Raw genomic sequence first — 24,212 nt, forward strand, 5'->3', positions numbered from 1 at the left:
CATTAAGTTAATTAATTTAATTATCATTTGCGGCCCCAAAAAAAATTAGTTTCGTAATCTACGCGTCAAGTGCTACATTCTCCACCAAAAAAAAACACGAAATTACATGAGGCCGCTGTAGTGCAATTTTGCCAAAATAGGTTTTATATGAAATAGGATAATAATCTTTAAAAATGAATACATGTTATAGTAGAAGCGCACAGTGTTAAACTTTGCCAGTTTATGTTAAGTCGTTGAAATTTTTTGTACAGACTCTTATTGGACTTATAATAACAAATTCTTTTGAACGACCAAAAAAATTAAATTGGGGCCAAAATGATTGTCGAAATTTTAGATGTTATTATCTCGAATAAAGATCTACAATTCTATATGTCAGTACAAACATTTTAGAGATTTATCATAAACCGGCAACATTAGACTTTGTTATTAATGCTGCACTCCTATTATTTAAAATGCAATATAACTTTTTTTATGTAACAAGCAAAATATTTTTTTACAATTACAATTTTTGTAGAAATATAGTAAATTCTTAGTTAAATATAATGAATTATTTAGTATATATAAAGAATACTGGTTTAAAGATAACCACTGAATAAGAATTCATTCTGGGGTTCAGTTTTTATGGTAGTAGATAGAGATTCCATTTTGTTTTGTGTGTTTGAACAATACGGTTCCCAGTTTTTATCACGTCCATAGCTAAATGCTGGAGAAAAAATAAATTAGGTAAGTTTTTGACAAATATTAAATAAGGTACAAGTTTGGTTTACATTGCTTCACTTTCTCAACTTTCACACGTGAATTTTCATCCTGTTCCTCATTCCATATTCTTCGTGCATTCTCCACCAATTCACTTTCATCTTTCATTTCTCGATCGTAAAAATCTTGCGCATCATCAGAGATGCTTCTGATGGCGCGGTCCAATTCCTTTTCATCATGCTGTTTGAAATTCTGGTACGTAAAATTTTATATCGTTATATTCAGCGACTTGTTTTTATAACAAGGTAGTCCAGATATAAAATACTTGATTAGCATCAGTTCTAAAACTAACCAATGTTGGAGTTTCCTTGAGGTTAAAATTATTTTTAGCTTCTTGATTCAAAACCCACAAGTAACTACCGCCTACGCGGTTCATTTTCACAAAGCGATGGCCAACACTCAAGTTATGTCTGATGGAATTTTGTATAGACATTTTCTAGAATGTAAAAGAAAAGGTTCAATAAATTCAAACCAACATTGAATTCCACTAACTGAATCAAGGGCGTAGTTGAGGGATCAAACGCTAAGGGGGGGGGGGGACTGTTTAAGGGGGGGGGCTAAAACAATAATGCGCCAAATTGTTTTGGCAAGAACTAGTGTATAAACGCCGTTGAAATCATCGGTTAATCGGTTTATTTACCTTAGTGTTATCATTGCCCGCGTCTAAAACTGGATATCGTTCTCTGTAACGTTATTTTTATTTTTAGTGTAGATCTTAATTTTCGTTTTAATCTTTTAGTTAGTAAACGTTTACCTGATCCAGTCGTAAATCCCGTTAACTGTTAAGCTTTCTTTGTCTAATAGTGCCTTTTCAATCAATAACTGATAGGGAAGTTTCGGTTTGCGTTTTTTGCTAACCGCTTTGTTAGTTTCAAGTAGTACATATGACTCTGTAATTAATAAAATTACAAATTTAGGGTACTTTTCGTATCGAAACTGTTGATTTATTAACCTGTATCACTAGAGCTGTCGGAAGTTTTGTTAGTTTTTAACTTTGTTTGTGTTGGTTTGGGCTGGGGCTTGACTGTTTGCGCCCGAGCCTTATCGAATATTCCCCCGACGCGAAATTCCAAAAGCCACTTTAGATTTCGATCACGATTCGGTGCTTGCCCATTAAGGCTATTAAAGTTCGTATTTTGAGTTGTAAGCTCTCTCGATCCATACGGTACACGCAACATGTAGGGTCGACTACGAGGTCTCCCTCGTTTACGAAACATTTGAAATGGTGCTCTTGGTGCGTGTGGAAAAGGAACGTACATAAATGGTTGCGATTGGCAAGGAATACTTTCCTACGTATATTTTTTAATGTTAAGCCTTGGTCATTAAGGAAAATAAAATTTTATTTTACCTCGGCCATGGTATAAAATCCATAATGAGATGGAATTGGCTGTATGTTTCTAGAGCAATTGGCTATTGGACCGGTTGTTTCCAGTGACATTTGTGATGGTGTCGCGTTATACGCTGGCTATACGGACGCAATATATTTTAATTATTACTTCTTTTATATTGAGTGCTGCGGTACCTACTTGGTAAACGTTAAAAGTATTGTAGGTTGTTAGGCTGCTATTCTCTGTGTATATATCAAAGTTTACTTTCGATTCATCATGGTCATATTGATTTGTGAATAAATTCGAATCGAAGTTAATATTTGAATAATCTTCTTTATAATTTTCTCCGATTTGTAGATCTTCAAGACTTATGTTGTTTAAATCTGCGTAGTCTACTTCCTTATCGTTGATTGTTGGATTTGGAAAGTCCTCGATAAGTTTAATTCCGTTACAATCCGGTATTATTTCGTAATCCAGAGGTGTGTCCAGGATATCATATTTTTGCGAAGGCGATTTATTTGCCATTTTGAATCTTGAATAATTGCTAATGGAACTAGATAAAACTAAATAGTAGCAATCGATACCGTTAAATTTAAAGATGTTTACTCCGTTAAGTCGCCATTGACTTCTTTTAAACTTTTTAGTAGGGTTTCTAAGGAAACGGAAAAAATGTCACGTACCAACTCGCTTTTGATGTTCCCTCCAGAATTGTTTCCAAACAATCATTGGCTAACAGTTTCCCGCCAAAAAGGACCTCAAACTCGGAATGGTCCATTAATTTGAAGGTAATGTTACAAAATAGATGGCTCTATCAGTCCGCTGATCCGAAATAATGGATGACGTAATATTGACCTCTTTTTTTTTAAAGTGACGTCATGGTTACGTGTAGATGATTTTCAAGATGGTCGAAATCACCAACGTGAATGTGTTAATTTTCTGAATTTTGGTTTGTTATTGGAAGAGTTATTACTGTTTATTTCATCAAGAACATATTTTATTAATGCATGGTAATTAAGAAAATGTCAATGATGGATGTTGACAACGACATAGATGGAAACCTTTTGCAGCAATTTAGCTGTTTAGGTACGACCGACCGCGATGTTTTGATTAATCAATTCCAAAAATTGCTCGGTAACCAGCTCAATGCGACAGATTGCGCCTTTTTTCTGGACATGAATAACTGGTAAGTTTATTTTAAACCTATTTCGTGTTTTGTGAACTCTTGACAAAAAGTTGTAGTAAGAATTGCATCATCACCGTTGACTATGATGACTTACGAAGTTTGTTAATATCTGATTCAATTACTTTAGGAATTTACAAGCGGCCATTTGTTCTTACTTCGATTTTGAAGCGTCAAAAGAAAATCTTCCTTCCATGTCATTTCTTAAAGATGTGACTATTGGGGAAGGTGAAGCTGTTCCTCCTAACACAAAGTTCATCAAAACATGGAGGATACAAAATTCTGGTGAATATATATATATATATATATGGAGGGTAATAGATAGTAACAAGTTAATAAAAGAGATTGACTTTTATGCAATTATAATATTATTAGGAGAATCCTCTTGGCCCCCAGGGTGCTCTCTGAAGTTTACTAGTGGAGATCAACTAAGCCATCATGATCGTGTAATGGTTGATCAGTTACCCGCCCACGACTGTTGTGATGTCTCAGTTGAAATGTCAAGTCCCTCCACTCCTGGAATATATCAGGGACAGTGGCGGATGTGTACGGCCACTGGCCAACTATTTGGAGGTGCTTTCTAAACATTTGTACTAATTTAGTTATTGTGGATGGAAGTTTTAACACCAATTGTTATTTTACAGAAATAATATGGGTGATAGTAACAGTAGCTGAAGGTGGATTATTAGCAGTAACGCAACAAATGGAAGCGTTTCATCAACTAGGTTCTCCAAGGACGCACATTATCGAAAATGAACATCATCTAAATCCATTTGCCACTTGCAATGGTAATTATAACTGAGTTTGACTGAATTTTCCAAAATCTTCATCAATATCTTTAAAGATATTTGGAATAAAATGTATAAAAATATGTCTATTATAGGAAGTGCCAGTATAAGGCATGTTTCAAATGTGATTGCCATCCCTATGCCACCTGTTCAAACAAGTCCCCCAAGTGCCACTAGTGCCCCGTTGGGTTCACCTACGTTAGTTCCAAATTCTCAAGAAATGGGAATAACGCAACCCCCCGCCTCATCTTCCTATCCCAACGTAAGTAGCGGATTTACCAGTTCCTTACTCTAAGGAAACCACTAAATTTTGATATATCCAGCGTTGGATCTGTGATCTTTAGTTATGTTGCTTAGTATTTTTCTGTACTTTTCTCTTGAATCGTAAATTTATCAAAATCCTTAAAACTCCACTTTAGTAGCAGATCCACTGTATAACCAAATCCTAAAATACTATAAAAATTAATTTCTTAATAATTTTTAATGAAAATTAAAGTTTAAATGTGTAATTATTAAAATTTATGTAAATATACAATGGACTTTCCATTTTACAGGAAAGTTGTTTAACATGGAATTTAGGGCAAACGCAGAGACACGAGAAATCTAAAAATGACTGTTAGTTTGGTTTCAATTTGTTTATTTTAACGTCCTAAAGTGTCACTTTAAAAAATAAATCTTATTTCTGTAAAGGAAAAAAGCAAAACTCATTTGTTACGTTTTCAAAATACTTTTTATTTTATTTGTAAATCTGAATGTCTTTTATTTAATCAGGATTTGGGATTGTTATGATTAGAATTTTAAATTTTTTGACGCAGATTTTTTAATTTTTTATAGAATGACCTATTTTGGTTATTTTTTCTCTTTCTAAAAAAAAAATTGTTCCTTTTAAAATTTATGCCTACTCAAAAACGATGCGTGTATGATTGTAAATAAAATCAAAAGTATGGCTGTTGAAGTAATTTTAATGCATATTTAAAAAAAATGTAATCTTATTTCTCATTTGAACAAGAATTTATTTATAGTGATGGAAATCTGGTAGAGTTGGTTAACGATTTTAGTACGTTCCTTCCTCAAAGATGTGGTTAGTATGGCATTTGAGTGCAAAAAAACTCCAGTGGATAGGTGTTGAAATATCACAGACCAAACGTATATAAAAGGTGGTTTCTTTTCGCCTGTTTCGGAGTAGGGTACGAATAGTGTAGGGGCGACGTCAGCTTAGTTTTTGTAATTAAAATTAATTAATAATCAGTTGGGCAACCTTGGCCCAAGTCATCAAGCGACTTTTAATGTCTTTAATCAGGTGGCTGGGTTACAATGCATGGGAGGTTGTTGGCAAGCCCTTCATGCCTCGCGAGCCAACAGCTCCCTACACTCTCCATTACCGTTAGCCTCTACCATTTTTATGGATATGGGAAACCCCCTCTAACTTTCAAATACAATTAAATAGTAACCCTCTGATTTTGTGCGGTGAATAGCCTGTGGCCATTTTAGTAGGTAAATTCTAGATAAGTAGCCGATATTAGATAGTTGGTTTTCGTCTGTTATAAGACTAAAAGTGTTCTCTTTTTACCCTCAAACGTGTTATTCGAATGTTCCGGAGTAGTAGGGCTACGCTTTCTACCCCTCCTAAAAAGAGGGAATGTAGCCCAGATACTCTGAAATTAACGTATAGCTCACGGTGTAGAGTAATTCTCTTCATCAGAACTAGAGGTGAGTTAAACCGGGTGGGTACAAATTAGACCCCGACGGCGATCTGGTGATTTTCCATTGGGAGCGCGATAGGCGGTCGCCGACCGCGTTGAACCAAAATTTAACGGCGGCGGCGTTTGTATGAAATTTCGTTTTCATTGTAGGACGTGATAAAGAATTTTTGGTAAAGCTGCAAAATCTTCAGCGGCGGCGGTGAAAAAAACAATGATCGTCGGGGTCTAGTACAAAATCACCTAGGAGCAACAAACACAAGGAGAACGCAGCTAGCCTTTAAACACGCTAACGCAGTGTTGTGAACAAATTTCATTGGACGGGCCTTTACGCTGGGCGGGGGAGACAATTTTGGAATTTTTACTTACTGATGACAGCAGGTACTCTAACCAATGAAAACTGTACACAAGAAAATCCATGACTTTTGACAGGTTGCGTTCTCCTTGTGTTTGTTGCTCCTAGCTTTCACCCTTTAAGTTTACTTCCCGCCAAACAAATACCCTGGTGGTAGGTCACAGCAGAACACGTTGGCCTACCACCAACGTATTTGTTTGGAAGGAAAGTAAATTTAAAGGGTGACATGCGGATGAAAACCTAGGCCATTATGGCGAATTTCCACTTGACTTTAATTAGTCAGACGTCGCCCGGTATAATTTTAAAGTCAATAGACGATTCTATAAAATAAAGTAAAAAATAGAATATGTTGCCTCTTACTAACTTTTACAAGTCTAGGAGCGCGCGCTACACTGTCGCGAGGAATATTGGTTTTTCTAGCGCGCGTGCAAATCGCGCTTGCAAAGATTGTACTAACAAAGTCGTGTTTTGTGACGTAAGAGCAACATATTATATTTTTTTACTTTTTATTCATTTTATTTTATAGAAACATCTACTGTTTCAATTTGTTTGATGCTATTTCATGGTTACATTTTTTGTACCCAGCCAATCATGACATTATGGAAAATCCGAACCGAGTTTTGTGAAAGTTGATTCCGGCCGGGCTTGAGCTCGGGTAGGCTTTGAAAGTTTCGGGCCTAAAATGTACGGGCTTTTTTATGAATTTTGGGCTTGAGCCTGGGTCGGGTAGGTTTTAAAAAAGCTAGGCCCGACTCGCCTCTAACTAGAACAAGCGAATAGTTCAATTTAGCCTATGGTTCCCGAACAAACAAAGTATCTACGTAGAGAGAGTCGTTTTCCGCCATGCTGCGTGAGCATACACCGCATCACGGCTTAAGATTTACTGCTTGACTATATAAACAAAATTAACAATTTACACTAGGGATATTTTCGATTTGGGTACATTTGTTCGAATTTCATTCGTCCGAACGGTGGTACAAATGTCCGAATGATCATTTGTCCGAATGCCGGAAAACAGGATCATAGAAATCTCATAGGTAACTAGAATGCTGCCGTGTAACTGGCAAATGGATCAAACGCCGTGGCAGACGATAGCCAGATCTCAGCCAATCCGAGCTCAAGGAGTGGTTCTGCCAAGAATTTAATGTAACCAGGGAGAATGACGTCACCTAGCGGAACCAAGGAGGATTATTATCCTCCTTGGCGGAACAACTCTACGGCCTCTCATTGGCTGAAGGCTCAAAACGAACTGGCGACAAGCTCGGCCGTAGGCGGCAGCATTCTAGTTACCTATGAGATTTCTATGAACAGGATCGTATGTCCGAAAACGTATTTATCACAACTTTTGTTGGTGATTTAGTCGTTCAATTTATGTTAACTTTACTGGCGAATTTCATTTGTTCGAATAATCGTTTGTCCGTTTTTTCGAACATTAGGAATTGGTGGTTGTTTTTTAAATATTGTTTTATTAGGTTTAATTTAATTAACGTAGGTGTATTGAGGTTTTTATTTTCTTATAACTGGAATTTCAATTTAATTCGACAACTATTTTCAATTCCTGCAGGCATTTTTCCCACTACCATTTAACCCAGTTATTAAATTAATTAATTATATATTGTTTAAAATATATTTAAATACTTACCACTTAATAAATCGTCTAATTGTCTGCAGTTAATTGAAAGATCTAGTGGCACATCCATTATCCCAGAAAATAAATAACTGACGCTAAATTTTATTAACTTTTTACATAAATTTATTTGAAAATAAAACCGATGATGCGGAAATTCAAATAAAACCGGCTGATGCCAGCATGCCACAAGGTAACTAAAGAATCGGAGCATGCCAGCTAGGAGCAACAAACACAAGGAGAACGCAGCTAGCCTTTAAACACGCTAACGAAGGGTTGTGTACGAATTTCATTCCACGAGCGTCACGAGCCTTTACGCTGAACGTTTTACGGGCGGGGGCGAAGAAAATTTCCGGATTTTCCCCTTCCGACGGCAGCAGGCGCTAAAGCTTCTAGCCAATGAAAAACGTACACAAGAAATTCCACGACTTTTGACGGTTTGCGTTCTCCTTGTGTGGGGTATTGTGTTTGTTGCTCCTTGATGCCAGCCATGTGGGAATTCCGAAGTCACGTGACGATTTATTTGCCCCTGAAGTTGAAGCCAACGCGCCCTAGTGAGACGATCGCGAACTAGTCACATCTCTGGCTGCTGCGGAACGTAAGCGTGACGCGAAAAGCTGCCCGAGAAGTGTCTCTTGTATTTTAGTCTATGATTAGTCTCACGTACAGTGTAGCCGATGCCGCCGATGGCGCCGTGTCGCGCATACCTCTTCAACGGTTATAACTAGAAGAGTCTATGATATATCGTTCGAATGTACATACATTACCATTGATAGCCTTTCATAAAGTTTTCAAATCGGAGCCCAAGAAGTTGTTCATTTGCCCAATTTACTCTTTTCGGTGATTTTGCTTTATGTGGTAGATATTTTCATTAAAATTAAGTCCGATAACGTTAAAAAACATTTTATTGGATAGGTTAGGATTCAGCGGACCTACAACTTCGGTTAAATCAGTAAATAATAAATTTAAGTATAGTTTTCAGGGTAATTTACGGGACCCCAATTTTCATGTTTTTATATTATCGCCTAAAAATCTACATACAGTTCCTTAATTTAAGTCCGATTTTCATGAAAGTTATATTTTTGAATAGCAGCTATTCAAAAATGTAAGGATCGTTTTTGCAATTCTAGGTTAAATGTAAACCACAGCTGCTGTGGTTTACCTAGAATTGTAAAAACGTTCCTTAAATTTAATTCTAAGTAAGGTTTTTTGGGCAGCGTATACGGACCCCCGCAATTTCCAACATTGTAAATCCGCGTGTTTATAGAGGTCTACGCGCGCGTTTCCCTCTAGCGTTTTTCAAGGCCGTTCAGAGTGGGCCGCGCTTTTAACGTCTGAACAGAAGTAACAATTAAGTATGACACTGATCTACCTAGTCTTCGGCGTATGACCAGAAGTAATAAGTGTGACACTCAACGTAACAATTAAGTGTGACACTCAACGTAACAAATAAGTGTAACACTCAACGTAACAGATAAGTGTGATCAGAAGTAACAAATAAGTGTGATCAGAAGTAACAAATAAGTATGAAACTGATCGAACTAGTCTTTGTCGTATAACCAGAAGAAATAAGTGTGACACTCAACGGCTGACTAGTAGTAACAAATAAGTGTTATCAGATGTAAAAAATAAGAGTGACACTGATCGAAGGAATCTTCGATGCTTTCAAAGTATGACTAGAAGTAACAAATAAGTGTAAATTTGTATATATGTGTGACCGTGGATATATTTTGGTTGTGATACCGGCGTTCCAGGTTGCTGTGAGTAGCTCAAACAAACTTAACACATTAGGAGGATTGTGTGTATTCTGACCGTCGTACGTCTTGTTTTTTTTTTATTCTTGCACTAAAAAAAATGCGGACCAAAAAAAACAGCAATAAGAAATACTAATTTAGCGACAGAATTCGGACAAGTGATGCTACCGATTCGGACGAATGAAACAAACAAGCTGTTTAATTCGAACAATTGAAACATTTGTTATTTCGGCGGTTCGGACGAATGAAATTTGAACATTTGTTCCACCGTTCGGACGATTGAAATTCGAACAAATGTACCTACCCCATATTTTCATATTTATAAATCATATTCTTACGATGAGATAGTTGGTAAATATCACCAGAAGTACATAAATTATACTTTTGATATCACTTAAATGCTCTTCCAAAGTTCTGAGGTAGCGCAAATGATCTAGCGTCTGCTAATATCAAAATATAATAAAATGCAAATATTAACCTTGTATGCCTTCTATTTCGATTACCATAACCCTTTAATACGCGTAATTGCGTACCATAAACAGTTCTTACACCACTGGCTGACAAAATCTGATAGCATCTGCTAATACGCTACCTATCAAGTTTGCGACGACCAACGGGATCTCGATCGAGAAACGGTTTGAAAGAATTTTTGGGTTGCCTCCAAATTTCGTCTGTTGCTGACGTCACCCAGATGAGATCCCATTGATTTTCAATAGGATCTCATCTCAGTGACGTCACGATGTTCGTTAGCAACGAAGTTACCAACCTTAGCCATTAGCAACCACAGCGTATCGTGGCAACCTTTTATAGCCTAAAATTTACTAACCTTGTGCGACGACAACCCAGAGAAGGCGTATGGGTAGTTTTCGGCACGGCCAACTTTGATCACGCGCTGTTCGCGCTACAGCGGCCAACACATTCGTTGAAGTTTCCATGTTAACCTATGAGCAAAAGATATCTGTATGGTTTGAGCTCCCTAGCGGAATATTATTTTTCGAATAGTTTTTCCATTGAAGCCAATATAAAAATGAGCGTGGCGCTGAACTCCTACAGATTATAGAACAGTTTATAGGAGGAAAATCCTTGCTCACGGGGTTTCGACGAATGGGCTGGCGAGAGATCAAAGTTGGCAGTGTTTTTCTGTCACCAACCAATAAAAAATGGCGCGGTTTTCGGAAAACGGTTACCGATCCATGTCTGGTCTTTTTTGTTGAATAATTTATTATGTATGCTTAAGGAGTATGATATAATTCAGTTTCGTCGGTGGAAATAATGAAATTATCATCTAAAGTTTCAATTTATTTAAAATAACTAGACGGGTAATATCACGCGATCGAGTCGCGATACATCGAGAAATAAAATGTCAACCAAGTCTTAGGATCTTGAGCATTCGGTTTCGTTTCTTTTAAGGTATTTCGCATTCATACTTTTATCCGTACGAAACCGGCATCTTCTGAAATTTCATTGTATCTACAAGAAAGCATTCCTCAACCTAAAGAAATCGGTAAGTAGTAAATTCAAATATTCCAAGCTTCGAGTTACACTTTTTGTTCTGAATAATCGGATAAAAAAATTAAGAAGGGTTTTATCATTCCTTTTACCGTAAGCAACATAAACGCATAAGTGTGACACTGAAAGATTTCCTTTAATGATAGATCTGTAGAGCGGTTGCGTATTCGAAAGTTTTGGAACATAAAACACCTTACTTCCTGCTCCATTCATTGACATAATTAATGTCAGGGTAGTACGAGCGAAAACGCGTTTAGCTCTCAAATTCGAAAATAGCTAACTTCAATAATAGCCAATTTTTTGTTCAATAATTCGTCATAGTGTTTCCAAAGTAAGCGTTGTTATTACATTTAAAAGCGTTTCAATTTTCAATAAACTTTGGTTGATGGCTAGCGATGGAAACTTTTCGACCGTCGCTACCTGGCAGTATCAAAGACTAGTAACGACTAGCGGTGTATTGTCGGAACTTAGCAAAGTTATGATTTACGCAGTCAGTGGCGAAATAGACTTTCTTTAAAAAAATGCGTGGGGAAAATTGAAAGTGTCATACTTATGTTTATTACGTTATTGGTTTTCGAAACACTCGATGGTATTATTTTAAGTATCTTAACGCACTCGAGCAATAGCTAGCTTAAAGGCTTAAATTTTTTCATTTCCATTTCGGCAATCCACTATTAAGTAAAGTGCAACTTATACCCTCCGAAGGAAATGTATTTTACACGATTTAGAAATAGAAAGTAGAGAGACTTTGAGGGGAGACATATTTTTTTTTGGAATTCCAGCGGTGGTCGCGTGAAGATTTTTCTTAGAGTGATAATCATTTATTTCTTATTTTATTTCACCGATACTGACCTCTTCACCTCCGCCTTCCACTCTTCTGCATTTTTTCCCTGTAGGCGCTCATTACTCCCGAGTCAGCTCCTTTATAATGCAATAAATAATCAGCCAAGTCCACCCCCATCGCTGTAAAAAAGTGATAAAATTTTTAAGTTTACAACCTTTAATAAACACCCAAATATGTAATATTAAGCTATTAATAGGAGAAAAAAATAAAAACCGTTTTATTATTCGAAATATCTTCTGGAGTCTCGAACTCGCATCCAAAATATTTCGTAGTCGGTTGTCTCGGGGGGAATCAAGTTTATATTTAAAACAAATTGCATTCCCTATTTTGTAAGATACGCTCTAAGGGGTCTAAAATAGCGTTTACGTTTACTCCTAGAAAGAGAGAGATAGTGTCAAAAGTAACATCTTTCACGAGATAAGTAGCCCTCTACGCCGAACAAAATGAAACGTGTGCTGTCGCTGGCTTGAAGCGATTTCCCATGCCCGAGAATTTCCCGTACACCGCATCACGGTTTAAAAGTTACCATATTACTCCACCCGCGCACTTACGCTGCCTTAGAATATTTAATAAAAAATAATAATCAGCTAGGCTAATACCCAAGACACCACATTATAGGCCTAATTCATCTAGAAAATTTCCATGCCATTAATTCAGGTGGCCGAGTTTTAACGCGTAGGAGGGATGGGGCAAGCCCTTCGTGCCACGCGAGCCAAAATCTCCCTACGCTAACTAGTACCGTTAACCTCGATAAATAAATAGGAGAAACTGAAGAGCTCGGGGGAAAACAACCAGTGGGCATGGAACTTTCAAACTCAACGCGGAAGGAGTTAAAGCAAGTGGGGGCTATATAAAAAATAATAAAAAAATTGCTTCTATAAGCGCTTCTAGGTGGCAGCTAGGAGCAACAAACACAAGGAGAACGCAGCTTGCCTTTAAACACGCTAACGCAGTGTTGTGTACAAATTTCATTGGGCTAATCTTTACGCTGAGCGTTTTACGGAAAGGGGAAGACAATTTCAGTATTTCCCCCTTCCAACGGCAACAGGCGTTAAAGCGTCTAACCAATGAAAACTGTACGCAAGAAAATCAACGACTTTTGACGGGCTGCGTTCTCCTTGTGTGTTTGTTGTTCCTAGGTGGCAGCACCTTCCGGGACCTAAAGCGAAAGGCGAGTTGTCGGCCGTCAATTGGCTTCCCGAAATCACGTGTTTAATAAGCTAATAGTCACGTGATTCCGAGAAGCCAATCAACGCGAGAAGCTCCCAATTTGCCACACCTTTTAGGCTAGATTTTGATTCTTACTCAACTTTTTTTGATTATTACGACATCTAGCGCGATCGAATGCAACTAGACACTTGCTTTAATTGTTCCGAGTTTTCACCTATATGGCCCCAAAGTGGGATCGGACCCGACTCCTCTTGCTGCGAGGCGAAAGTGCCACCACACTTACTTATTTATAAACTATATTTTCCCGATGTAATGTTTTGAAAAGTCCTCTCACTATTTTTTTATCCAATAAGCGAATAACATCAACAGTATCGGGATCTGTCTTAACAGATATTATATTCTTCCAACTGCTCCTCGCGAGTGGTGATTTCGTATAAGCGGGTTTATAAAGACTTATAAACTTACGGCATATGTAACATAATTACTCATAAGTATGCCACTGTACCTTTATTCCATTCAAAAATCTTCACTAACGGTTGGTTTCACCACGAACCAGTAAAAAGGTGGACTACGCTAGATTTTAACCTTTTTATTCCTCCTAGTAATTTTGGGAGTCACACTATTGGCTACTAACATATTTATTTAAGCCAATGGAAAACCTCTAAATTAAGAAGGAATTTTTTGCGTTGAAATTTTAGTCAGCCCAATGTAGCTATATTGAAATTCATAAACTCGCTCGGTTTGTGCGGATGAAGTTAAATAATTAATGAGTAGTTTAAAAAAGAAAAGGTTGGGGAAAATGACCCATACGGTTCGGGTCAGAGATCACTTTCCGAAAATGGAACAAGTCGTCGAAGAGGGATATTCCACCAGCATTTTTAAAACCCATACCAAGCCTAGAAGAGTTAGGCCTAGGCTCAAAAGAATCTGCAAAGACTCCAACCTTGTAGATGCCCCAGAAAAGCTCAACCTGAATTTCAACTATTTTTTCCAGTAAACCTGCTTCTTTTATTTGACAATGCAATTTTTTTTAGAACCTGAGTCTCCGAAAACTTCATTAATTGCATTAACAGCACTTGACAGTATATTGTAGTTCATTTTAGCTCCTAAGCCTTGGTTGTTCAAACCAGTTTGTTTACTAAAATAATGGCCGTCGGTTTATCAGAAGTAGAGCTAATTGAGCGACGGCCTAATCAGCATTTGATATTTGATGACGTCAAATATTACATCAAATATGACGTCAAATATTACGTAGGGTACGGATGACGCAATATCTGTGAAACAAACTGTTAGTAAAGAAATATAGCTAGTGGCATACTTATGAGTAATTATGTTACATATGCTTCCGGAAATAAGTGGGTGAAAAACGTAGCGGTAGAATAAATGGGAAAGTTCGTCTTGATTAATGATATTGCAGCTCTATTTTAGCTTCGTGAATGGGGGAACTTATTTCGCTGATTCGTTGAAATCAGACTTCCGAGTGGCGAAAAAGGGAGATTGGCAGTTTCTCTCAATTAGAATGATAGAGCGAGACGAGCTGGGAAAAGACAAATAATCCAACAGGTGTTTCGCCCCCGAATTATCCCCGTTTGACAATCTCAAAGGACAATTAGGGATAATATTATACGCGTCCCGTGATTAGCGGCACCTCCTCTGATTAGCGATTACCATAATGCAATTGATTGCCTTTCGACCATTGTTCAACATCGTCTTCTCTCTTCGACTAATTTCGCGACTATTCACGAGAATTTGGCTATTGTAAAATTTATACGCCGCCATTGAGAACTAGATAGTGAGCTTCCAGCCTGTTTACCGCTATTATTTTCCGATAGGAAGATATTTATTTTAATTAATTAATTTATTTAATTAGCGTAAGCAACGTAAGAACAATAAGTATGACAATTAGTAAAAATTATCATCGAACTGATTGAGCTATTGCGCAATCAAAATTTAGTTTAGTTTAGAGCCCCCTAGAGACTAAATACGTCCCTAGGAGAAAAATACTACTACCATAAATAAAGTAATAACGATAAGTATGTCACTTCCCATAGTTTTAACGCTAATTTTCCTATCGAACCTATTTTCGACACTGACACTCTCGCCAAGCTCCGACTTGAACTGAGTAATGGTATATTTCGCCTTGGACTTATTTAGACACCAGGGGGCTCTAGTCTGAACTGAAACCTTGATTGCTGAAAATCAGTTTAGTTATCATAATTGTCATACTTACTAGTATTCCGTTACTTACGCTTCTACTAAAGACGATAATTGGTTGCGAGACCAAGTCAGAGTGTCAATTTTGAAAAAACATTCGGTAAGAAAATTAAATTAGTAGGGGTGTGCAAAATATTTGGTTAGACCAAATAATTCGATCGAATACCAAATCGAATAGCACTTGGGAAAGTTCGCGAATATTCGTTTTTCTTGATCAAACAGTCGAATATTTGAAAAGATAGGAAAAAAATATTTGGTATTTTCAAAAAGTTTGCAAACTGGTCGAATAACCGCGGGTCTTTTTCTAATTTGTTGAGTTTCGAGGCCACCAGAGGAGAACGCTGGGGTAGTTAAACTTTAAAAATGTGTATTTTAAATATTGTTTGTAAAAGTTTTCTATAGTTTAAATTTATTAAATAAAATAAAATATATATTCTACATTTGGTTTAGTATTTTATTATTTCAAGTAAAATGAACAGTGATTTCAATTACTTTTTTATTTTTTGACAAATATGCAAACTATTTGGTTATTTCAAAACCAAATACGTCGAATTATTTGGTATTCGAAATACTATTTGGTATTTAATCAGTTAACTGGCTTAAAATTTTGCTCTAAAAATATTCGACCAAATTATTTGACGTTATAAAAATTCGATTTGGTATTTGACGTGCCTTGAAAAAAATATTTGATATTCGATTCGATCCCCAAAAAATGGTATTTGCATACCTCTAAAAATTAGCAATAAAATAATAGGAAATTTCATAATTATTTTTTATTGCGTAATTAGTAAATTTAATTTTTATTTCAATATTCCATTTTAAATTTTGTCGGTTTGAGGTTTCCCGGTGACTTTCGCGGTTGGAAATAATTTTTTATGCCAGCTGTAGGCGTTTAATTTCGCTCACGATAACCGAAAGTGTTAATTGCGTTTATGATGAGCGAAGGGAGCGTGAAATTTATTCCATTCGGTCTCGACATTCTCCGTAAATGCCAAATCAACTGTCCGGGCCTATTGTTCCGTTCCCTCCAAGCCCATCATATATAATAATCATGTCCGTCGCTTTTAATACGGAGCAGGACCGGCGAAAGGGGGGACGAAAATAATGTACTATTCTTCTTCAATTGCACGCACGCCTCCTCCCTAAACTATGATCCTGGTTACGTTATTCGGAATATAACTTATTAGGGCCAATTCAACCTTTAGGGCCCGGGCCAGCCTTGCCATAATTATGGTACAAATACCATAATTTTGCATAAAATTATAAATGGTACTATTATATGGAGAGTGTACTATATAGTACCAAAATGTACCATATTTCAAACCTATTGTATTATAATGGTACTATTTTTATATTTACATTATTTCTACTACTAAAATAATAAGAATTTCTTATTAACTATGGCTGCGTTCAACAACTATCAACGGAGAAAAACCGCTGAGTTATCGTTGAGTTCTTTTAATCACAAAAATCTAAAAGTTGTTGTACGATTTCATAGTTCGCTGACTTAACGAACAAAATATCGTCTGCTACCCCTCCTTTAACTTTGTCGAATGACGTCACGACACCGATGAGCAACGGAAAAACCTGCTCCTCCGACCGCTGACTTCGTTGAGCAACATGACGTAGAAACCGGAAGTTCAAAAAAGCGTACAGTAAGCTCAACGCTCAGCGCTGAGTCCGCTGAGTCCCGCTGAACGTAGCCCATACATATAATCATCGCCTGAAAGCAAAAACAACGTAAATTGATGCTAATTAAAAGTTAAAGTTACGTAGTTTTTGCTTTTAGGCGACGAAATATTAAGCACGCGTTCAAGTGTTGCCAAATCACTCGATAGTCGATACCATAGAAATCGGAATTTATAATCGACGCGCGCGGCAAAATTTCTAAAATCGTTCTATAGTTAGTAATTCCGATTTCTATGGTCGATACTGACTACATCCACTCCCCATAAAGAAACGACACGCGAGAACAGTTAACTGCATGTTTAAATTAAACGTAATTAATACTATTTTATATTGGTACCATAATTACAATTGTTGCATGTACTATAAATTTTTACCCTTTGTACAATAATTCGGTCAGAAAAATTTTTCAACGCTGACCCGGGTTTAGAGTTGCACGGTTTTCTCGGGTTCTTCCCCGAAATTATACCGCTATCTCCGGTAATAACGGCTCTGATGGGGCCCGGGATTTTGGTTTTCCCGGGGCCCGGCCAACTCTCGGTGGCCCCGACTATTTTCAGAAGTTAATAATATATCTCTTATTAGAGAAGAATTCTTCCATGGGCCAAATAATGATAAATCCAGGACATGACTCTATGCGAAAAACCGGTCCAACAACGCTAACACCCGACCACTATGGCCCCCTATTGGGAAAAACGCGCGATCGCGAACCTACGTCATTTTGGGGGCAAATTTTTTAGGGACAGTTTTCAAAAATAATACACATGGTCGTCGTAGTAAATATCCTGGAATATTTATTCACAGTTATCATATCAGGTTTTATCGTATAAAGTGTGGATATTAAAGTAAGTACTTATTTTTATACGTACTAAGTTCATAATTAGTATAATATATATAATTATATAATATTAAACATATACTTTCCTAGAATCGTTAAAATTAATCTAAAAATGAGGGGCCAAATATGGCAGGATTTTCGACTTGTCAACTCTAGATGGCGTTCGGGAAACCGGAAATTTCTGCTTGATTTTGCTCCCATTTTTGTTTAATTGCTCCTCCCCCCCCCCCCCTACTAAAATGGCCGCCTGTATCTTTTGGTGGACGACCGATTTAGTACGTGTGAAGGTACCAGAGTCATGTCCTGGATTTATCAGTATTTGGCCCATGATTCATCTAGGCCGGATGTGTACAGGGCCGTATTGAGGCATGTCACATGTGCCAAGTGTGCCATGGCCCAGGGTACCCGTCTTCGAAATTAATGCTTTTTCCTTTTTTTCATTTTATTATTTCAATATATGTATATAACCGCATTGGCATTATTAGAGTCAAAAAGTAAGGTCTGAATTTTTTTAAGGTCCCCAAATTCTACTTTGTACAGTGTTAGTCCGGCCCTGGATGTGTACACGGCATCACGGCTCAAAGTTTACCTCGCGTATTATTTTCCTTGTAAAATGTTAAAATTACACCGCGTAGGAATAGGCTAATTAATAATACTAATTTCAATCTGTAATAGTTTTAGAAACTAGCCATATGGTTTTCTTCCTAAACGCATTTCGAAAAGTCAGAGGAAGCCTGCGAAGGTACGTGTTTCAAGCGGAAAATGTTAGCGGGTTAGGGAGATGTAATTGACACGCGTTATAAAGGATCTTATAATCTAAATCCACGGTATGGTACTATAGATTGAAACGATTGTAGACCATTGGACCGAAATCCCATTCGTCCGAATGTACCATTCAACCGAATTCCAATCGACCAAAAACCGCGTTTTGCTCGGTTTTCATTCAATATACCGTTAGTGATACATATTTATATATCGTTGGTTACGTGACGATAGTATATCTAATTTGGACTAAACTATGTCTTCAATATTTATTATTTCGTACCGACGTGTATTTTTAGACCTTTTTCCCTTGAAATTTGATATTTTCCGGGTTTCATTTTGGAAAATAACCTTGATAAGACCCGACGTGAAATAGTTGCCTACCATATCTAACCTAACCCAACCTAACCTAACCTAACCCAACCTGAACTAACCTAACCTAACCCAACCTGAACTAACCTAACCTAACCCAACCTGAACTAACCTAACCTAACCTAACCTAACCTAACCCAACCCAACCCAACCCAACCCAACCCAACCTGAACTAACCTAACCTAACCTAACCTAACCCAACCTAACCTAACCCAACCCAACCTGAACTAACCTAACCTAACCTAACCCAACCTGAATTAACCTACCCGAAGTGAAAACGAACCAGATTTAAATTTCCCATTCAACTGAATCCCGCCATGTTGGGCTATAAACGAAAATACTTTTCGGTTCAATGGGATTCGGTCAAACGTGATTCGGTCCAATAGTATACAACCGATTGAAACATGTATTCCGTGGCAAGTTTCTCTCCATTTTCTTGATCAAAACTGCCTTTTAAAACGACTTAAACTGGGCTCACAGTTCTGTGGACTTTTCCTAATAATTTGTCCTAGACGGTTCAAGTTCTTACCGGATCGTTTAGCGGCCAAAAACGTTTGCCAGGGGTATACTTGGCGTCTCGGGATGAGCAGACTGGGCGCCATCAGGTACTCGCCGCCCTGGACTTTGGCTATCAGCGGGAAATCGTCCACCGGCGACGAAGCCGGGTTGTCGTTCAACACTCGAGCCTGTTGCAGGCGCTCTTCGATGGACAGTCCACTCGGGTAGCTGTCGGTGAAGACCAACCGCCCTAGGAAGGCCAAGCTCAAGAGAAAGGTCACCAGATACTGGGCTGCCATTGCTGCGTTTGACAAAATGTAGCGATCAATCGGAAATGAAAAGTTATTCAAACCATCGCGGAGTTTATAGGCGCTCTTCGTAAAGAACTAAAAATGCGCTTCTCCGTTGAGGAACCAGGATATCGAGACTCGTACGGAGTCGATTCTCCGCGGGATTAACTTCGTAAGACGCGCAGCCCTAATTTAATCGTGTCCGCCACTTTCTCTCGAATTGAGACCCAACCCAAAGATTGACACCGAATTTCGGTTACATTCAATTTGGAACGGTAAATCGTCCTTTTTATTAGACCATAAGTAACGTAACATCAATAAGTATGCCAATTGGCAAACAATTATCACCGAAATCATTTTCAGATCTATTTCGCAATCTAGGCTTAGTTCTCCGCACAGAGAAAAAAAAAATGGCCAATACGAATATACTATACCAAAGACACGATACTCAGCTCGAGTGCGAGTCAGGGGCGTAGGAACGTTCTAGAAGTTGGAGGGGGCAAAGAGAAACCAAAAGGGGTCTGGAGAATGGTTTTGAATTTTTAATGGAGTGTAGCTTCTCCGAATGCACGTGTACATTTTACTACTATGTAAATTGGCGGGAAAAGACTGAAATTTAAACACATTTGAGGTTCTATAAGTTTTTTATGCTTTTAAAATGAGAATTTGAGCCTTTTGAAGATTTCAACTGACCAAAAGGTTGGAGGGGGCAATAACATTAGTTGCCCCTCACAGCAAAATTCTAGGGAGGGGCATTGCCCCCCTGGCCCCCCCTGGTGCGAGTCCAAGTTGGAGCTTGCCGAGAATGTCAGTGTCGAAAAAAAGTTCGTCAGGAAATTAGCATTAAAACCATATGAAGTGTCCTACTTATTTTGCTACGTTACTTATGCTCAGTCCATTTTCGTGTACGAGCTAAGTTTCGCTAGTAACTGAAGTTTTTCGCATTCGTTACTATATTCTCGCTTCGTATATAACGGTTTGACGCCATTTCGTGTCACCAAGACGATGTAAGGCCTCTGAAGCTTTAAAATGTCCATTTCAGATGAAAGTCTCGGTCTCGTGATGAGACTACGCGGGGAAGATGGACGTAAAGAGATACTTTCATTTTCAATTCTTCCTAAATTAATTCGCTCGCGTAAGGAGAGATGAAATTTGAGTAAAAAAGCGAGACATCAAAGCGGCAAATGTTTTCTTTCTTTTTTTTAATTCGCGATGAATTGGCCAAGTACCCTTTGCTTTTCTCAGCCGCTAATCTTATTAACGGATTCATTTGAATAAATAACTAGTCAAACTTAATTTCTAGCCCCATCTACGCTTTCCGTCCCAGTAAATGAATTGACGCTTTCTTTTTCAAGCTTTTCAACGTGTATTTGTCTTTCAATAAATACCCCGCTAACAGAGCCGCTTATTTCTTTAACAGTTATCCCATTATCTCGACGTTGAATCGGGACTCAATCGTCCGCAATTCGATTGGCATCTGGGCCACCTTCTGGCCTGATTGCTAGCCTTTACTCGTTATTACCGCTTTTAAATATTAATTATTTTCATCGAATGCATTTTGCCAAACTCTCCACGTATAATTTAAATCGTCATTTCGTGGATTATTAACAACCTTTTAAAGCCGTTGCTTACAAGGAGACATCCCGAAGTGTAACCCACCGATTTTGTTCAAACTCGGGGGATTGGTAGACCGTCATGTATCATGAAAAATCCTAAAGGGAATTTATTCAATGGGAAACCGTTTTGCCATGGCAACGAAAAATGTTTTTGACAACAACAAATGGAAATTTTCCCATTGAAAATAACACGGGATTCTGACCAATTCCTAGGGTCCCCCCCCCCCCTGTGAAACATTTAACAAATTTCGAAAATGCCAAAAATAGAAAAAAATTGACAAAAAAACATCATAATTGATCAACTTTTGATCAATTTGAGATAAATCTCATGTTATTTTCAATGGGAAAATTTAATATTTTGTGTTGTCAAAAACATTTTTCGTTGCCATGGCAAAACGGTTGCCCATTGAATAAATTCCCTTTAGGATTTTTCATGATACATGAAGGTCTACCAATCCCCCGAGTTTGAACAAAATCGGTGGGTTACACTTCGGGATGTCTCCTTGTTGGTTTAAGCCTTTTTCATTTAGAGAGGTTAAGAAAACGACTAGGCTTCTACACCGGCTAGCTAAACGCTAACTTCGAAGTAGTAAAAAGTCATCCCGAAGTTCCCGTTTAAACGGTATTTTGCTTAACTTCGCTTCTATTAGAAAGTAATAAATATTGAAAGAAATGGATGGTTCATTTTCTTCAGGCCAAAGTTAAAATAGAATTTTGCCCCACTTCAGAATAGAACATCTAGATCGGGCTAAATTTCGTCCGTAAAATGTTATTCGTAAATTAATTAAATTTATCTAAAACTATTTCTGTATCGATCAAAATTATGGGTAAAGTTTAAATCTGATATTAAAAGTAATTCGGTAAAAAAGAGTGAAGATCATACCTCGATATGGATGTATTGAAAGTCGTTGAGAGTCTGTTTGCAAAGTTCTTTCCTATAGCGCGATGAAGTAGTCGGTGCAGGCCACTTGTCGAGCAGACTTGATTGCAGAGACCGCATCGCTTGTCCGCGCCGTCCCTTTATCTCGGAGAAGCTCCCCCCCTCTCACTTCAACCGCGCTTTCCGCCCCCGACGAGCCACGCCATTGGCCCAATCTTCGGCGGGAATAAGGGGCGGGATTGAAATTTCCGTAAAAGAAATACTACTATTGTAATGCCTATGAAAACGAGATTTAATCCTTAGCCTACGGGATTATTTTTCTCATAAACTTAATGTCTTACCCACTAAACTGGAAAAATGTTCAAGTTCGCGTTGTTTCGAACTAGCTATTTTTAGGTTAGGGATATCCGTCTTCTAAATAAATGTTTTTAACATTTTTTTCACATTATTATTTAAATATTTTTAAGTTTATTTGTAAAATTTACCTCAGACTGAATTTTTTTAGGGACCCCAAATTCAACTTTGCACAGGACCCCCAATAGTGTGAATTCGGCCATGTTTTTAATAGTGCGGACGACTCGTCGACTGCTTATAAGGATTTAGAACCATAAAAGGTGCGATTTCGAAGGTTCAATAGTACAATTTTGAACCTTGCATGTTACAATTTAAAACCTTAAATGTTACAATTTAGAACCATAAATGTGACAATTTTGAACCTTTGTGAGGTACAATTATAACCTTTGTGAGGTACAATTATAACCTTTGTGAGGTACAATTATAACCTTTAGATGTAAGAATTTTGAACCTTATATGGTACGATTATGTACTATTTAATGGAACTATTTCGAGCCCTAAAGAGTAGAATTTTCAACCTTGAATGGAACAATTTTGTACCTTTTAATGGTACGATTCTAAACCTAAAGTTCGAACGATTTTGAACCTTTAAATGGAACGATTTTTAATCTTTTGAGGATACAATTATCACCCAACTTCGAAGGCTCAAATTCCAACCTTACATAATGGTACATTTTTGTACTAAAAGAGGTACATAATGGGTTGCGAAACTTTGAACCCCAAAAGGTACAATTTACAACCTTTTTGTACTACATAATATTGTTATTATCGAAATATCAGACCTAAATACAGTGCCGCATTATCCATAAGGCTGAAGCCAATTAAGGGCTCACCAAGAGCCGGGGCCAAGCAGGTGCCCGTGCATCACAAGGGGGAGGGGGATGTTGTGTGGTTGAGGGGCCCAAAGAAACTCGAAGCCTACGGTCCCTGCCATGGGTTAATACGGCGCTATTGAAAATAAATACATTCTGGAATTACTCAAATAAAGTAAGCCAATTTAAAAGAAGGATTCAGTTATTATTCACTTTTACTTAGCACTTCTAAAAAATAGCATTTATACTCAACTCAGGTTAAACCTTAAAATTAAAAATTGTAAGTGTTAATAATCTTTCGGAAATTTTTTGAAGAAAAACTATTAATTCGATCTATCAAAATATAAACGGATTGTCTATTGATTGTTTTTAGTAGCAATCGAATTAGAGAAATCGCCCTTGAGGAGTTAGATTTTCAGAAAGTATCAAAAACCTATATAGGAATATTAAATGCTTGTCACGTAGTTGTCTGCATTAGTAAGCGAAGAAATACCATGATATCATGCTTTCTTACTTTCATTCAATTTAGACTAACGGAGATATTTACTAAACTTTAATTATGATTTAAATCTTCAAAAGTAAATAATTTTAATAGTGAGTTGAATTTACACATTTAAAAAAAAATGTAATCTTAACATAACTTTTGCAGTATACAATTGAAACAGTTAATTCCCAATTTCTGAAATATAAGCAATGTTTTGCTAATACCCGCTTAGGCCCAAGAAACTATGTATGATTTCACTTGGAATGTTTAAGGAAGACTATGGTTGCCCTGATAATTATCATAGAAACAGGCGTGGTTTACAGCGGAGATTTCATTCGCGACGTGCTAAGCCAGATTCGGCTCCTATAGTCGACTGTAAGCGTGGTCTCGAATAG

General features: G+C 37.4%; 3 protein-coding genes across 3 annotated transcripts; 1 reads left to right on the forward strand and 2 right to left on the reverse strand.

The window, feature by feature from the left end:
• Positions 1-147: 147 nt before the first annotated feature.
• On the reverse strand, positions 148-2,858 carry LOC149948174 (uncharacterized). Its single transcript, XM_090173107.1, has 9 exons — positions 2,765-2,858; positions 2,283-2,637; positions 2,105-2,221; positions 1,709-2,045; positions 1,511-1,646; positions 1,397-1,439; positions 1,022-1,192; positions 768-948; positions 148-703 (listed from the first exon to the last, which is right to left on the reverse strand). Exons 2-9 carry the CDS (start codon positions 2,607-2,609, stop codon positions 576-578), a joined length of 1,440 nt encoding a protein of 479 aa, XP_090029233.1. The 5' UTR covers positions 2,610-2,637; positions 2,765-2,858; the 3' UTR covers positions 148-575.
• LOC149948175 (protein ILRUN) lies at positions 2,743-4,989 on the forward strand. The gene is made up of 7 exons (XM_090173108.1): positions 2,743-2,869; positions 2,953-3,267; positions 3,395-3,549; positions 3,640-3,837; positions 3,909-4,052; positions 4,148-4,314; positions 4,607-4,989. The coding sequence occupies exons 2-7, from the start codon at positions 3,089-3,091 to the stop codon at positions 4,670-4,672; spliced, it is 909 nt and encodes a 302-aa protein (XP_090029234.1). The 5' UTR covers positions 2,743-2,869; positions 2,953-3,088; the 3' UTR covers positions 4,673-4,989.
• A 5,785-nt stretch (positions 4,990-10,774) lies between these two features.
• On the reverse strand, positions 10,775-22,273 carry LOC149948176 (uncharacterized). Its single transcript, XM_090172870.1, has 4 exons — positions 22,171-22,273; positions 19,413-19,682; positions 11,850-11,960; positions 10,775-10,980 (listed from the first exon to the last, which is right to left on the reverse strand). Exons 2-3 carry the CDS (start codon positions 19,678-19,680, stop codon positions 11,854-11,856), a joined length of 375 nt encoding a protein of 124 aa, XP_090028996.1. The 5' UTR covers positions 19,681-19,682; positions 22,171-22,273; the 3' UTR covers positions 10,775-10,980; positions 11,850-11,853.
• Positions 22,274-24,212: the final 1,939 nt, after the last annotated feature.

This window comes from Leiobunum rupestre, chromosome 4, assembly GCF_980474605.1.
Source record: "Leiobunum rupestre chromosome 4, qqLeiRupe1.1.hap1, whole genome shotgun sequence".
Lineage (NCBI taxonomy): Eukaryota > Metazoa > Arthropoda > Arachnida > Opiliones > Sclerosomatidae > Leiobunum > Leiobunum rupestre.